The sequence below is a fragment of the Lepus europaeus genome, chromosome 20 (genome assembly GCF_033115175.1).
Source record: "Lepus europaeus isolate LE1 chromosome 20, mLepTim1.pri, whole genome shotgun sequence".
Classification (NCBI taxonomy): domain Eukaryota; kingdom Metazoa; phylum Chordata; class Mammalia; order Lagomorpha; family Leporidae; genus Lepus; species Lepus europaeus.
This window is the reverse complement of record NC_084846.1, coordinates 46,354,503-46,369,510: the sequence shown is the minus strand read 5'-3', so window position 1 is coordinate 46,369,510 and position 15,008 is coordinate 46,354,503. Positions and strand designations below refer to the sequence as shown.

General features: G+C 38.7%; 1 protein-coding gene across 1 annotated transcript in view; it reads right to left on the bottom strand.

The window, feature by feature from the left end:
* The window catches only part of THSD7A (thrombospondin type 1 domain containing 7A), a 449,664-nt gene that overhangs the window by 18,717 nt on the left and 415,939 nt on the right, over positions 1-15,008 (bottom strand). The window contains exons 16-19 of the mRNA XM_062178382.1: positions 12,298-12,431; positions 8,132-8,285; positions 4,204-4,348; positions 2,912-3,027 (exon numbers count right to left, since the gene is read on the bottom strand). Coding sequence (XP_062034366.1) covers positions 2,912-3,027; positions 4,204-4,348; positions 8,132-8,285; positions 12,298-12,431 — 549 coding nt within the window. The remainder of the gene's footprint in view (positions 1-2,911; positions 3,028-4,203; positions 4,349-8,131; positions 8,286-12,297; positions 12,432-15,008) is intronic.

The following is a 15,008-nucleotide window of genomic DNA, read 5'->3' as shown; positions in this document are numbered from 1 at the left end:
TCTTTGAGATATTGTTTTTACATGTACATGTTAAACTGAAAACCAGGGAGGAAAGTTTTTTTGTTTTTGAAATTGCCGCTTGGGACCCGCATCAAGGCATGGTAGTTAAAGCTGCTGCAGGTAATGCTGCCACCCTATATAGGTGCCAGTTTGTGTCCCAACTGCTCTACTTCTGATCCAGCTCCTTCATAATGGCCTAGGAAAGCAGCAGAGGATGGCCCAAGTGCTTCGGGTCCCAAATACCTGTGTAGGAGACCTGGAAGAGGCTCCTGGCTTCGGCCTGGCCCAACCCTGGCCATTGCGGCCATCTGGAGAATCAATCACTAGATGGAAAATCTCTGTCTCTGTCTCTCCCTCTTTGGAACTGACTTGCAAATAAATAAAAACATTGTAAAAAATCCAGTTAGAATACATTCTGCCCTTCCTCCCCCCTTAAAATAATTGCCACTCAAGACTAATAATATACCTAAATAATACAAAGTGTCAGTTATCATAATAGTATAAAATATTAACTATTTTCTTACAAGGAAAGATGGGCTCCCGGATCAGTGCTTTGGATAGTACATCTCTGTAGACACTCCCATTATATGCTATGCCAGAAAGAATTGAAATACCTGAGTATTCGATAGGGAAACTTCTACCATAATACATAATTAACGCCTCAAAAAGTCTCTGAAAATTCCTAGGAGGTGAAGATAGGAATCTTAAGGTGATATGATGGAAGTAATGTATTACATTTTAAGTTTTCACACAGAGAGAGAGTCTGAATGACAGAATTCAATCTATTCAGGGATCAAAGAATAGGGAAGGAGAAACAAACTGCTACATATTAGTTGATTAAATGTCTGAAAAACATAAAAAGTAAAAACAGTACATAAGTGCTAGGTGTGTTAAACCCTCATTTTTGTCTTTGTTACATAGCAATGCCATCTTTCTTTTGGCTGCAGGGTTTCTACATCCATTAGCTGGCAGGCAATCAGTCCATTATTAGGAAAAAAAAAAGCCCAGCTTTTCTTGAAGCTATTGTTTAATCCTGCTGCACTAATAAGGACTGATAAAGTGGGATATGAGCTCTTTAATCTAATTCCACAGAGAATAACACTTTTCTTCCTGAAGACCTTGTTTGCCAGAATGTTAGGATTTCAACCCTATGTCATGGCAGTATTCTCACGCAGCAGTATCAGTGCTCTTAGATAAGTAAAGATATCCTGGGTTTTCACTTGTGTTTCACTTATGAAACCAAAGATCACATTTATATCTTTGTCCTTTAGTCATGTGATGCAGCTTAAAATTGGCTATGGATGATTTGGGGTCAGTTTTCAAAAAGCTCACAGAGCTTTTCATTTTATATTTAATTCTGATCCAGGAGGACACTGATGAGTGCATTTGTGGAAAAAAAGAGGACATATTAGTCAAGTACATGATCCCAGAATAATCTTCTTCAACAATGTTAATTTTATAATGGCTACATCACTTCTATATTATTAGTTTCAAAACCAAAATGATTCAGGTGTGAAATTCCTAATTATTTAAATCCAAGGTATAAAATAGACTATGTCATAGGATTAGAGTGAGAGACATTTATTAACTAAACAACTTAATGTTTTCAGTGCATTGAGAGCCCTGTTCCTGTGGACAGAGATATAAGAAGTTAAACTGGGTCTGTATGATAACACTATCTAGTGAATTAAAATATGTATTTCTATCTAGAATCATCTCTTAGGCGTTGGAACAATTTATGGTGGCACCAGGATGTATAGACAGGAACAGTTTTGAGGCTGGCATTGTGGCAAAGTGGGTTAAGCCACAGCTTTGTGATGCTAGCAAATCATATCAAAGTGCTGGTTTAAGTCCTTGCTGCTCTACTTCCCATCCAGCTCCCTGCTAATGTGCCTGGGAAAGCAGCCAAAGATGGTCCAAGTACTTGGGCCCCTGCCATCCACAAGGGACACCTATATGGAGTTCCTGGCTCCTAGCTACACTCTGACCCAGTCCCGGCTCTTGTGGTCATCTGGGGAGTTAGCAGTAGGTGGAAGATGTTTCTCCCTGTCACTCTGCCTTTCAAATAAATACATCTTTTAAAGAAAAGTGTTGGCCAGGTCTTCTAAACTTTAATGAAGTTGTGAGTATCTTCTTGTTTATTTCAATTCTATTGCGGCTCCTGCTTGTCTTGGTTTGTAACTGACGCAGTAAAGCTCAGATACACAGGAACTCAAAACTCGTCAGGAATGTGAGCATTTGTTTGGCTGGTAATTAGACAAAATAATTACAGAATGAAGTGCAGCTTCATAAAAACTAAGAAAGGCTACCGAATATGCTTCCTCACATTTCAAAAGGTCATACCGAGAAATAACAACATTACTTCCATCAATTAGATAATTGACAGTTACAATTCTGTGTCTAAAAGACAATCATGGTAGACTCCAGTCCTTTGTTTGATTCTCCAGATCTGAGTATTTAGACTCTCAGCTGGGTATTAAATATTAATATCAAAATCTGCTAGCAAACCACATATGATAAATGTTTAGCAACAGAGAGAATAAATGATGGGTCTTGGCAGGTGTCCCAGACACTAAACAAAATTCACATCAAATTACAAAAGATGATGAGTAGGCTGATTAAGATTTATTGGCTTTATTCACCTTGATTACTTATTGTTCCCCAAGTATTTCTTTCAGAATACGCTAATTAGCATACCTTTGGGCTCCAAGCAGAACAAAATACAGGAAATCACATGTGGAAATCAGTAGCACTGGACACAATCCCTTATGAAGAGGGTACTGAAGAGCTTGTGAATGGTGTAGAAAAACATCTGGCAAGGAGCTGCCCCGAGCACAGGTCACTGGGCGCAGCGTGAATTGAAATTATTAGGGAAGAATTTACTCAAAGATATAACACAGCATCCACCCACCTCTTCACAGTATTTCAGGTCCACTGACTTGCCATCGCTTCGAACACAGTCCAGCATCCTTGTTTTAATGCCGTTCCCACAAACTGCCTTCTCACTCAGCTGACAGGTACTCCAGTCTGAAAGGGAGGGAGCCCATCAGAACAGAAGGCCACGCACGAAACAGATTTCAAACGAAACCCCAGTGACCTGAATCCCATATTTAATTCACGATTGCTTCCTAAGCCCTCCTCAATCAATCATCCCACATGCAGAGCATATGGGTCCCAGCTTTGAACATATCAGGAGTCAAGTGGAATTGCTGGGGTTGCACATGGCTGCAGGGATTATTCTGGAACAGAGGTTTACCCGACAATCTCTATAGCTGTTTGGATGGCTCTGGCCTGTGTATCAGTGTCTCTTACAAATATTTATTCTAATAAAAAGAGTTTAAAATTTTACCATCATTTTTTGTTTTAGCAAATAATTATAATGAATGGCAGTTAATGTAGGTTTTGTTAAAATAAAGCACAATGTATTCCATTTGTCCATTGTTAGAGTACTTTAAAGTGCAAACATTTCAAAATAATGTTGGGCCTATTTATTTTTCTTATCTTTTTGCAAAAATAATTTTCATTTTTTTCCAGGTTAACCACATCCCAGAGAACTTTGATTTCCTTTGTGCTGTCAAAGGAAATTGAAGAGAAAATCCAAAAGAAGCAAAAAGCCCATATGACTTGTCATTTTTTGAATTTGTTTCAGTATAAAAACTGGAAAAATTTCAAAGTAAGCTTCTGTGTTCCCTCAAATCATATGAACCAACAAAATATTTTCCTTTTTGTTATAATATTACTTGATAATATTAAATGAGTTTACATAAAATGAATTTATAATTTGCTTTTCTGAAAATATATCTATTATCTGTACTGATTTATTATGTTTGATGAGTATCAAGTTGCTGAATTTTTTTATACCAAAGTATTCTTGTTTATAAACTGCCAGTAAACTCCAACTTGTTTTCTCAGTGAATCTTTCAATAAAAATACTTTATTTGTACCTTCCCAGTGTGGAAGGGTGTCAAATGGTAATAATTTATGTTGTTCATAATCTACTTTAAAGCCTATTGTCTGTATGCTATTTTTATTCTTCATATATTGATGCTAACTAAAAAAACAGATACATATTTCTGTTATTTAACAACTAATTGCTTCTGGAGGGTAAGTGGCATGCCCAGAAGGCACACACGTGGAGATGAACTGTACTGATGGGAACATCTCCCATCTTCCAGACACGGGCTTTGATGGCCAGCCGCTTACCTGTTACGTTATAATCGTAGTGGTAGCAGTTTTTGTTCAGGCTGCAAGGTTCTTTCTCAACAGCATCAGGGCAGGATCTTCCCTCATCAGCAGGTTGTCTGATGGGATCAGCTGACCTTTGCCGAAAACTGCTTTGACTGCAAGGCTTACAAAGTACAACACAATATCTTAGGTGAATATTTGGCCACAGAACATCTGGTGCTTCAGGGAGCGCACTGGGGCAGGAGGTGCAACACTTGGGCCACTGGCTAACTTGACCAAGTCAGCTAACCTCCCTACACCTCTACGTTTCCATATATGAAATGAAAATGTTGCATGAGATTCTGATGTCCCAACTAGAAATAAGATGTGTAAGCCTCTACGTAGGGGCCACAGTTGTAGCGTAGTGGTTAAGCCACTGCCTATGATGCTGGCATCCCATTCGGGTGCCATTTGTGTCCCAGATGCTCCACTTCTGATCCAGCATCCTGCCTGGGAAAGCAGCAGATTTGAGCTCCTGCTGCCCATGTAGGAAACTCAGATGGAGTTCAGTTCTTCTGGACTTGGCCTGGCATAGCCCCAGCCATTGTAGACATCCGGGGGGTGAATCAATAGATGGACGATCTCTCTGTGTCTCTTATTCTCTATAACTCTTTCAAATAAATCTTTAAAAGAAAGACTGTCAAAAAACTCTCACTACTAGGTACAACACCTCATACCTACACACATACATATATTCATATTTATTAGAATAGAATAATAGAAGTGTAATATTATAAATTATATAACACATAATTTTCTAAAAAATACTAATCTACATTTCTCTTCCATTTTTATAATACTGATTTATAATCTTTGGCAAGTTTTTATACTAACTTAATCATTTATAAACTGTCACCCCATAATTTTCTAATTAAACATCTTCTGAAAAAGACCTCTTTCAATTTGGTATCTGTGATAAAAAAACATTTTTATTTGCATCTTCTCCAAGTAGGAAGATGTCTTAAGTAGGATCATAAATTTACCTTTATATGTAATTTATATAAATTATATAGTCTTTTAGTCCTGAAAAAAATTTTAAGGGTGAGACTACCAAGTTTTTAAGATGTTTATTTCTAATGAATATTTACTCATGCACACAAACACAATTTGGCATCTGAAAATGTGGCATCCTATTAATAGGAGATACATACAAAAAATGGAAAATCTTCACAGCAAAATGTGGAGGCAACCATCCAGAATGTGAGAAAATATCTGCAAACTATTCATCTGATAAAGGATTAATATTTAAAAGATATAAAGAACTCAAGAAACTCAACAAAAACAAAACAATCCAATTAAGAAATCAGCAGAGCACATAAGCAGGCACTTTCCAAAGGATGAAATACAAATGGCCAACAGACACATGAAAAGATGCTCAGGGCCACTAGCCATCAGGAAAATGCAAATACAAATCACAATGAGGTTTCACCTCCCCCAGTTAGAATGGCTATCATCCAAAAATCAAAATGTAACATGCTGGCAAGGGTGTGGGGGGAAAAGATGCCCTAAACCACTGTTGGTGGGAATGTAAATTAGTACAACCATTATGGAAGACAGTATGGGGAGACCTCAGAATCTGAAATAGATCTACCCTATGACCCAAAAATTCCACTTCTGGGAATTTACCCAAAAGAAATGAAATCAGCATATGAAAAAGTTATCTGTACCTCCATATTTATTGCAGCTCAATTCACAATAGCTAAGATATGGAATCTACCCAGATGTCCATCAACTGATGACTGGATAAAGAAATTATGGTATGTATACACAATAGAATACTACTCAGCCTTAAATAATGAAATCCTGTCTTTCACAGCAAAATGGATATAACTGGAGACTGTTATGCTTAGTGAAGTAAGCCAAATACCATGGTTTCCCTGATTTGTGGTAACACATATGAGTGAACTTGACATTTTGAGACTTGATTGTTGTTTATAGCCCTTGTCTACACTCCTGAGGAACAGGGGTTTTTATACTGACTACTTGTTGAATTGTTTATTTCGTGGAGATTTAAGCTTGTGATTATAAAGTAAATTGAAAGTATGTCATTGCAAAAATTAAAAGCAGCATCATGGGGGAAGAGAGAGGATGGGAGCGAGGGAGGTAGTGTAGGAAGTATCATCGCGTTCTTCAAACTGTCTATGAAACACATGCGGTTTGTTCACTTTGTACAATTAAAAATTGGCAGAAATAAAATGTTTGACCTGACATTATACTACAGTTTTCTGAAAACACTTAGATTCTAAGAACAGAAAACAGCCAGGGATAAGCCTCCTTGGACATTTTGAGGCCTACAATAATAGCCTCCCCTCTGCTCCCACTGTACTCTAGTCCACCGGAATAACCCTTATTGCTCTTCTATAAAGTGAATTAGGCAAAGACCTTGCTTTCTACAATGAGAGTGCACAGTGAGAAGACCCAATGTCACTGTATGTTATATATTCTCTATACTTAACACAGTTCCTTGTAGATGGTAGCTGCTTAATCTGTATTTGTTTAATGAAGGCATGACTGAGGTGGGGGGGGGGAAGATGAATTAAAGGTAAAATATGGGGTAGGCACTGGGCCTGGCAGCTAAGGTGTCGACTGGGATGCCCATGTCCCACTTTCGCATACCTGGGTTTTGATGCCCAGCTCTGACCCCTGACACCAATTTCTTGCTAATGCAGACCTTATGGGGCAGCAGTGATAGTTCCAGTCACTGTGCTCCTGCCACCCCAGCTTCTAGCTATGGTCTGGCCTGGCAGGCATCCGGGGAATGAACCACTAGATGGGAGGGTTTCTCTTTCTCTCTTTTGCCTGCTTGCTCTCTCACTGTTTCTGTCTCTCTCAAAATGAAATAAAATTGATAAAATAAAAACACACACACAGAAAGCAAAGTATAAAGCCCAAGTAGCAGCTATTCCACCAGCTGATTTGCTTCTCTCATTTCAAACATTTCCATGGGCAGCCTTAACAGCAAGTCTGTCTCACCAACTCCTTTATATATGACAGAACCTCAATAACTCTTTTAAGATGATTATCCTCGGTCATTTAAAACATAAACCAAAGAGACAAAATTCCAGCTTAGTGGTTGCTGTTACTAGAACTCTTCCTTGAAACTGTCCTATACTATATTTCAACAAATTAATTTCACAATAGATACATTTTCTCCATGTTTTTGAAGCCTTTTTTAAAAAATATACAGCTTTACATAGTTGCCCAAGGACAAACCAAATTTCCTACATAAGCAACCAGTTTTATTTCAAATGATTTTCTGCCAAGAGTCCCATGAAAGAGCTCCTACTGACCGTAGAAATCTGGAAGCTTTGTAATTTGAAATTCTCAGCTGGTTTTTCAGACCCATAGAGACACAGAGTCAGTGTGTGGAAAGACAGGGATGTATGGCTTAGGTCTTTCTAGTTGGCTTCTTACCCAGGATCTTTAGCTTCTTAGTAGTAACCCTCCTGCTGCAGTACCCCTACGGTGTGAAAGATTATTCCTACCATTTAAATAAAATGGATTGGGCACAAAGCAAGGGTTGACAATAACCTGACGATTAAAGTCCCTCTACCAGGGCTTCATTCTTTTTCCCTCTTACCTGGAGAGATCATTATCACCACTGCAGCTTGCATCATGCTGTGTACTTATGAGGCAAACTGAAAGCATTTTGTGCTGGCTTAGGAGGATGGGCTGGGGAGGACCATAAAGCTTGTAAGAGGTCCAGCTGTCCCAGTGTGGGAGGAAACACTGCTGACTTTAAATGGCACAGTCATAGAATGAAGTGGCTGAGAGGACACACCTAGCTTTGGGACACATGCCACACGGATTTCACATGGAAGTTATGGATTCCTTAGTGATTTATTTTAAGCTTTAATAATAAGGAATTAAACAGACTCTGTATTAGTAAGATACTTAATTGTCTCACCAAAACACATCGGGTCCACGGACCCCATTCAGACATCACGCAGTCCTCGGGGCATGGCAATTTGCACTCTCTGGAGCCCAGGGGCATCTCCTCTGGGTCACAGAGGTAATCCTCCACATGCTCAGAAGGGCCATCTGCGGTATTCTGCATGCACCTGCAAGAAATCATAGAGAGCAGTGAAGGAACTGGAACAGTACGAACAATGGCCAATCCCCAGCATGGGTGGTTTTCCTGAAGATACCATCATGGGGTGGGAAGCAGGAAGCTTTGTATGTCACGAATAAAATTCTCCAAAATGAAGACGTAAAAGGGTCTCTGCTTCCTTCAAAGCTGAATGATTTCAATATATGCCTGCATACAAGATCATTATCTTTTATGTAACAGCCACTGGGTAGATGTCAACGCTGCCTATCAGGTGAACTTCCTTGGGAACAAGAGGTCATTTACATTCATATACGAGGCAGGAAACTAACGAGTAGTCCAATGGTATTCATGGATGGGAGCAATTCTGGCATAGAATCCATTTTTTCCTTCTCACCAAAATAATAGATTCCATAGAGAAGGCAGAGTTGATTAAAAAGTGATGGAAGATTGGGCACACTGCAATCCCTACAGGACAGGTTTCAGTAAGTCTCATCAAAGATAACTAGAGTCATTGACTAACTCTTTTGTCATTTAATGTAATTTTTGCCTCTTTTTTGCTTTTAACCTTGAAAGAAAGAAGCAAAAAGAAATTATAGGAGCTGGTGTTGTGACGTAGCAGATAGAGCCACTGCCTGTTGTGCCAGCATCCCCTTTGGGCTCTGGTTTGAGTCCTAGCTGCTTCACTTCCAATCCAGCTCCCTGCTAATGTGCCTGGGAAAGCAGCAGAGGATGGCCCTAGTGCTTGGGCCCCAGCACCCATGTGGGAGACCCAGAAGAAGCTCCAGGCTCCTGGCTTCCAATGGGTCCAGCTCCAGCTGTTGCAGCTATTTGGGGACTGAACCAGCAGATGGAAGATCTCTCTCTTTCTGCCTTTGCCCCTCTGTAACTCTGCCTTTCAAATAAATAAATCAATCTTTATTTTAAAAAAAAAGACAATTATAATTGTAATATCACAAATATTCTAGGAATGGTCATTTGGATCTTTCTACTTTCAAAACATTTAAAAAATGTTCTGTTAATAACAGCTTGAGGAAGACATGAAGCTGACACAGCATTTCTGTGTTGGATTTGCTGCTAAGAAAAGGTTACAGTCTTGGTACATGCTGACACCCTGAATAAGGATTAACTTGTAAAATTGCTATTGATCTACAGTTAAGCATGGATGTCCAATACTCTATTAAATAGCTATGTACATAAAACTTCCCTTTCAAAAGCTTTTCTCTTTAATATTATACAAGTAATATATTCCTTTTAGAAAAATCAGGAAAAAATAGTAAAAATTCACATAATTCTATCCCTTAGAGTTAAACCACTCTTTTAAAAACCAGACTATCCAGACTGGTGCTGTAGTGTAGTGGGCTAAGTCTCCACCTAAGGCACTGGCATCCCATATGGGCATCAGTTCGAGTCCCAGCAGCTCCTCTTCCAATCCAGCTCTCTGTTATGGCCTGGGAAAGCAATGGAAGATGGCCCAAGTGCTTGGACCCCTGCACCCATGTGGGAGACCTGAAGAAGCCTCTGGCTCCTGGCTTCAGATCGGCCCTGCTCTAGCCATTGTGGTCATTTGGGGTGTGAACCAGTGGATGGAAGATCTCTCTCTGTCTCTCCCTCTATCTGTCTATAACTCTACCTAATAAATAAAATCTTCAAAAAGCAAAAGACTATTATTTAAATTTATATTTGCATTTCATGAAATAGGATCAAACTTTACCTATTTACCACTTGACAAAAAATCAACAATTCATTATGAACCTCTTATGCTATTAGCATTCTAAGATATATATATATATATATATATTTAATGACTGTGTTTGAATTTCATTACTTGAATGTGCCACAGTTGCTTAAAAATGCCTTCATTGTTGGCATTCAGATTACTTGTGGATTTCACTTATTTTATTTGGTATTAATAATATTTTTAACATCCTAGAATATAAAAATCAATATTTGGACCAAGTTTTGAGCCCAAAGGAAAGTAACTTAACTTTATCTGAATTCTTCACATTCTTCGCGTTTCTCCTTTCCAAAGAGCAGGAATTACACCAGAGGGAATTGAACTGTACTAGGAGTATGTAGTGTGGGACTGCACTGGAGGTGAAGGGTGAAGCCTGGGGCCACCACAGGTAGGGCTCAAGGAGTGCGTTGCTGAGAATTCAAACAAGAACAGTACTATAGTCCATTCATCATCCCTACGTGCTGACAATTATAAAAAAATGTCCATTTTATCCCTTCCCATCAGAACATACCACTCCTACTCACTCCTTGGTATGCCATGCCATCCTAACAGAAAGAAACTGGATAGATTTAAACCTGCTAGTTTATAGACTCACCCATTCAAAATGTCACCTGAATGCTTGCATTCAAATTGGACATTTTGACCTTAATTAGCAGAGGATAAGGACAGGGAGCTGCACTACTCAGCCAGTAAGAGATAGGAACACTATTACATGATCAGGGATCACAATCAATATTGACCTTCTCTTTCCTCTATTTACATTAATGATGTTTACTGGAAAAATAAATTGATTTGAAAAGTGTTTGGAGATGTTGAGAAAATCCATTTAGCAAGCAGAGCAAAGCAACATGTACACAGACAGGTGAAGGAAAGCTAAAATAACTTTTTATCTCTATTTTCTCTCATTCACTAGAAAAAGAAACTAATCAAATTCTTAAAGTAAGAAAAATATTTTTAAATTTTATGGGAAAAAAATTTAATTTGGAACACTGGTAGAAAACAGAATTTCCATCTTTTTGTTTTCTGTTCTACTTACCACCCCCCACCCCCACCCCATCTCTGTCCATAGAGGAAAAACAAATTAAGAGTTCAGCTGGGCTTTTGAAAAAGCAAATAGAATATTTTTTATGAGTAACAAAGCTTTGTATAGGTTTATATGCAAACCTTTTATAGTATAAATTCTAATTTTTCTATTTGAGAAATACCAACCCTAAATTCATGAATATTTGGTTATTGGTGAGAACTTCTTCATAACTTAGGGTCATCAAGTTCTGGATGCTTTCTATTTGTCTTTACAGCGTGACACTGAGCAAGGTCAGCAGAAACTGGAATAGTTCAAAAGAGTGACAAGAGACTTGGGTTTGGACTCCAAACTCTAGTAGTTTGAATTCTCCCAGACAAGTTGGGTGTTTTTGGTACATTACTTTGTACTTGAGACTCTAATTTAGAAAATCGAGATGAAACTTGTGCACTTGTTTGACAGGGTTTTAGAACCCTCAAGGATCATAGGACAGATGCTATATGGAAAATTGAATAACTATCAAATTTGTATTGGGCTTTAGGGGATTCCCAAGAATCTACAAATTCCCTGTTTGGAGAAAGATACAGAGTTTAATAAAGGTGGCAAACATTCAATGTAAACTCTTTTCAACAGAGCAAGGGGTATTTGGAGTGCTACGAAAGCAGTGCCGTATGATGGAACTTTCTTTAATGACCAAAATCTTCCTTACCTATGCTTCCCAGCAACACAGCCGCACGTGGCTGTAAGCACTCGGAATATGGCTAATGTGACTGAGGACAGGCATTTTACATTTTATTTAATTTAAGTTTAAATTGCAATATCCCCATGGGGCTGCTTATAGAAAAGCCAGTGACAGGCAATAGGCAGTCGGGGCTTCGAAGGAAGGATCCCTGGATGAGACAAGAGTACTCAACGTTTGATAAAAAGGATCCAGAGTTTAAACAGATCTATTAAAAAATGCACTTAGCGACATATGTGACCTTTAAGAAAAGTTACTGGAGTTGAAAATCTGCCTTGGTTCCCTGTGGCTTCAATGTGCTACTTCTTCCCTTCACGACAATCTGCAAGTGAAACTTCCCAAGCTACAAGGGCAGGACACTGTAGCCTGCTGCTTGAAGCAGGTCCTCTGGCTTCCCACAAACACAGATTCCCCAAACAAAAGTCTGAAGATAGTTTGACTCGGGAGTCTGGTGGGGGCTGGGGCACACATGCAGTTGGGAGGTGACTCTGTGTCTTGCATCTTTGTGTGACAACGCTCGGCCTTACCTTACTTTTCTGGTTTGCACTCCCTCTCCGCAGTTCTCCCTCATATTCACAAACGTCACCTTGCAGACGCTCCAGGGCTCCGTGACCCATATGTACTGGCTGCAGTCACTGTGGCACGGGACAACCTCATAGACCTGCAACACACAGGGCTTTCTGTGATCTCAGGGAGTCCTGGGGAGTGAGTGGGAAGACTCCCACACCACCTCAGGCATCAGCTCATTGTTAACTACCTTAATCCTTCCCCCTCCAGTGCATATTCTAGGTTGGAATAGAGAGAAATCTAGTGGCAAAGGGCGGAGCTAGGAGTGTTGTATTCTGTTGTTCACTGGCCTCATCAGGTAGCCTACCTACTTTCCTGGGCTGACCCTTAGGGGACTGTATTGTAATTTCCTGGACTTGGTATTCTTCACAGTTTTGTGCATCTCCAGTACTCAGGCCAGGCGGCTCATATGCTAAGTACAATAGAGATTTTGTGGATGGATGAATTATAGGACTATATAAATATAGCTGTTTGTCAAATAAATATAACTTAGCCTGTTTTCCAAATATTATGAGAGAACTTCAAAAAAAATTTTAAAAAATTAAATTAAAAGATAACTTTTAGAGCAGAACAATTTAAAATCCATGTATATATGAGGGTGTCTCAAAAAGTTCACTAAAAATGAAGTTGTTGGAAGAAAATGTAGGGGAAATACTCCAACACACTGGTGTAGGGAATGACACCTTGGATAAGACCCCCAAAGCACAAGTAACAACAACAACAACAACAACTAAATAAAGGGGACTCCATCAATCTCAGAAGCTTTTTGTATAGCAAAGGAAATGATCAATAGAGTGAAGAGATATCCAGAGGCCAGCGCTGAGATGCAGCAGATTAAAATCCCCGCCTGCAAATGCTGGCATCCCATGTGAGTTCTGGCTGCTCCACTTCTGATCCAGCTCCCTGCTAATGTGCCTGGGAAAGCAGAGGAAGATGGCCCAACTCCTTGGGCCCCTGCACCTATGTGGGAGACCCAGAAAAGGCTCTTGGCTCCTGGCTGCAGATTGACTCAACTCCAGACATTGTGGCCATTTGGGGAGTGAACCAGCGGATGGAAGACCTCCCTCCCTCCCTCCCTCCCTCTCTCTGCCTCTGCCTCTGCCTCTGCCTCTGCCTCTCTGTAACTCTTACTTTCAAGTAAAATAAATAAATCTTTAAGAAAAAAAAAGTATTGGGAGACTGATTAATGAACTGATGGGCCCAATTTTTTTAAAGAGAGACATCCAAGAGAATGGGTTAAAATATTTGCAAACCAGCTACCTGACAAAGGCTTAATATCTCGAATATATCAGCAACTTAAAAGACTCAACAACAAAAAACAATCTATCCTGTTGAGAAATGGGCAAAGAACTTTAATAGTTCTCAAAAGAAGAAATACAAATGACCAAAAATTATATTAAAAAAGGCTCAACATCACTAGCCACGAGGAGAATGCAAATCAAAACCACAATGAGATATCATCTCACTGCTGTCAGAATGGCTAAAATCGAAAACAGATAGTAACAAATGCTAGCAAGGATGTGGACAAAGGGGAACATTTACACACTGTTGGTGGGAATGTAAATTAGTGCAGCCACTGTGAAAAACAGTGTGGAGATTTCTTAAAAAACTAGAGATAGACCTGCCATATGACCCAGCAATCCCACTATTGGGTGTGTAACAGAAATCTTGAACACAATGTATCCGAGAGACACCTGTACCACCATGTTCACAGCAGCACTGTTCATAATGGCCAACAATTAGAACCAACCAAGCTGTTCATTATCAGAAGAACAGGTAAAGAAAATGTGGTATATACACACAATGGAATATTATTCAGCTATAAAAAAGAATGAACTCTACCATTTGCAGCAAAATGGATGCAATTGGAATACATCATTTTGAGTAAAATAAACTGGACCCAGAAAGACAAACACTGCAAGTTCTTACTCATATGTGGGAGCTAACATTTAAAATATAAATTAATATAGAAAAAAAGTCTGTGTGTATCAGTACTGCTGCAAATACAGTTTTGTAAAACTTTGTTTTATACCTTTGTGAAACCAATGGTTAAGAAAGTTATACTACTATAGTTTTAATGATCTGTGATCACTTTAAAATTGGGTGAAATGTTCCTTTTCCCATTCAATTATTATTTATAGGCATTGTCTATATTCCCACTAAACTAGGGGCTTTTTGCTTTTTACTTGTTAAACTTCTTATTGGTTAAGCCTTTTTATTTAAATTTAATGTTAAATTGTGTTATCTCAAAAACTAAAAAAAAGGAAGGAAGAAGAAAGGAGAGGGGGGTGGAAAAGAGGGGGAGGGTGGGAGGAAGAGAATATCATTATGATTTTAGAATTGTATCTACAAAGCACATTGAATCTATTAAAAACTAAAAGAAGATTAAAATAAAAAATTTAAAAATTACATAAAATAATAAAATCTTAAAAATGTATTATGGAGCAAGAATGCATGGATTTCAAGGTTTTTTTAAATTTCATATTCCACAAATTTTCAAAGTTACCACATAATAATGAGAATATACAATTTTTGTATGTTTCACACAGGAAACTAAATTCTAAGATAAGAAGTATAAAATAAAGCCATCTTAAAACCAACCCTCAATCACTTAGGGCATGGAAATAAGGTCTGAAATTGGTCTCAGTTTACTGAACTATGGCTCAAAGAA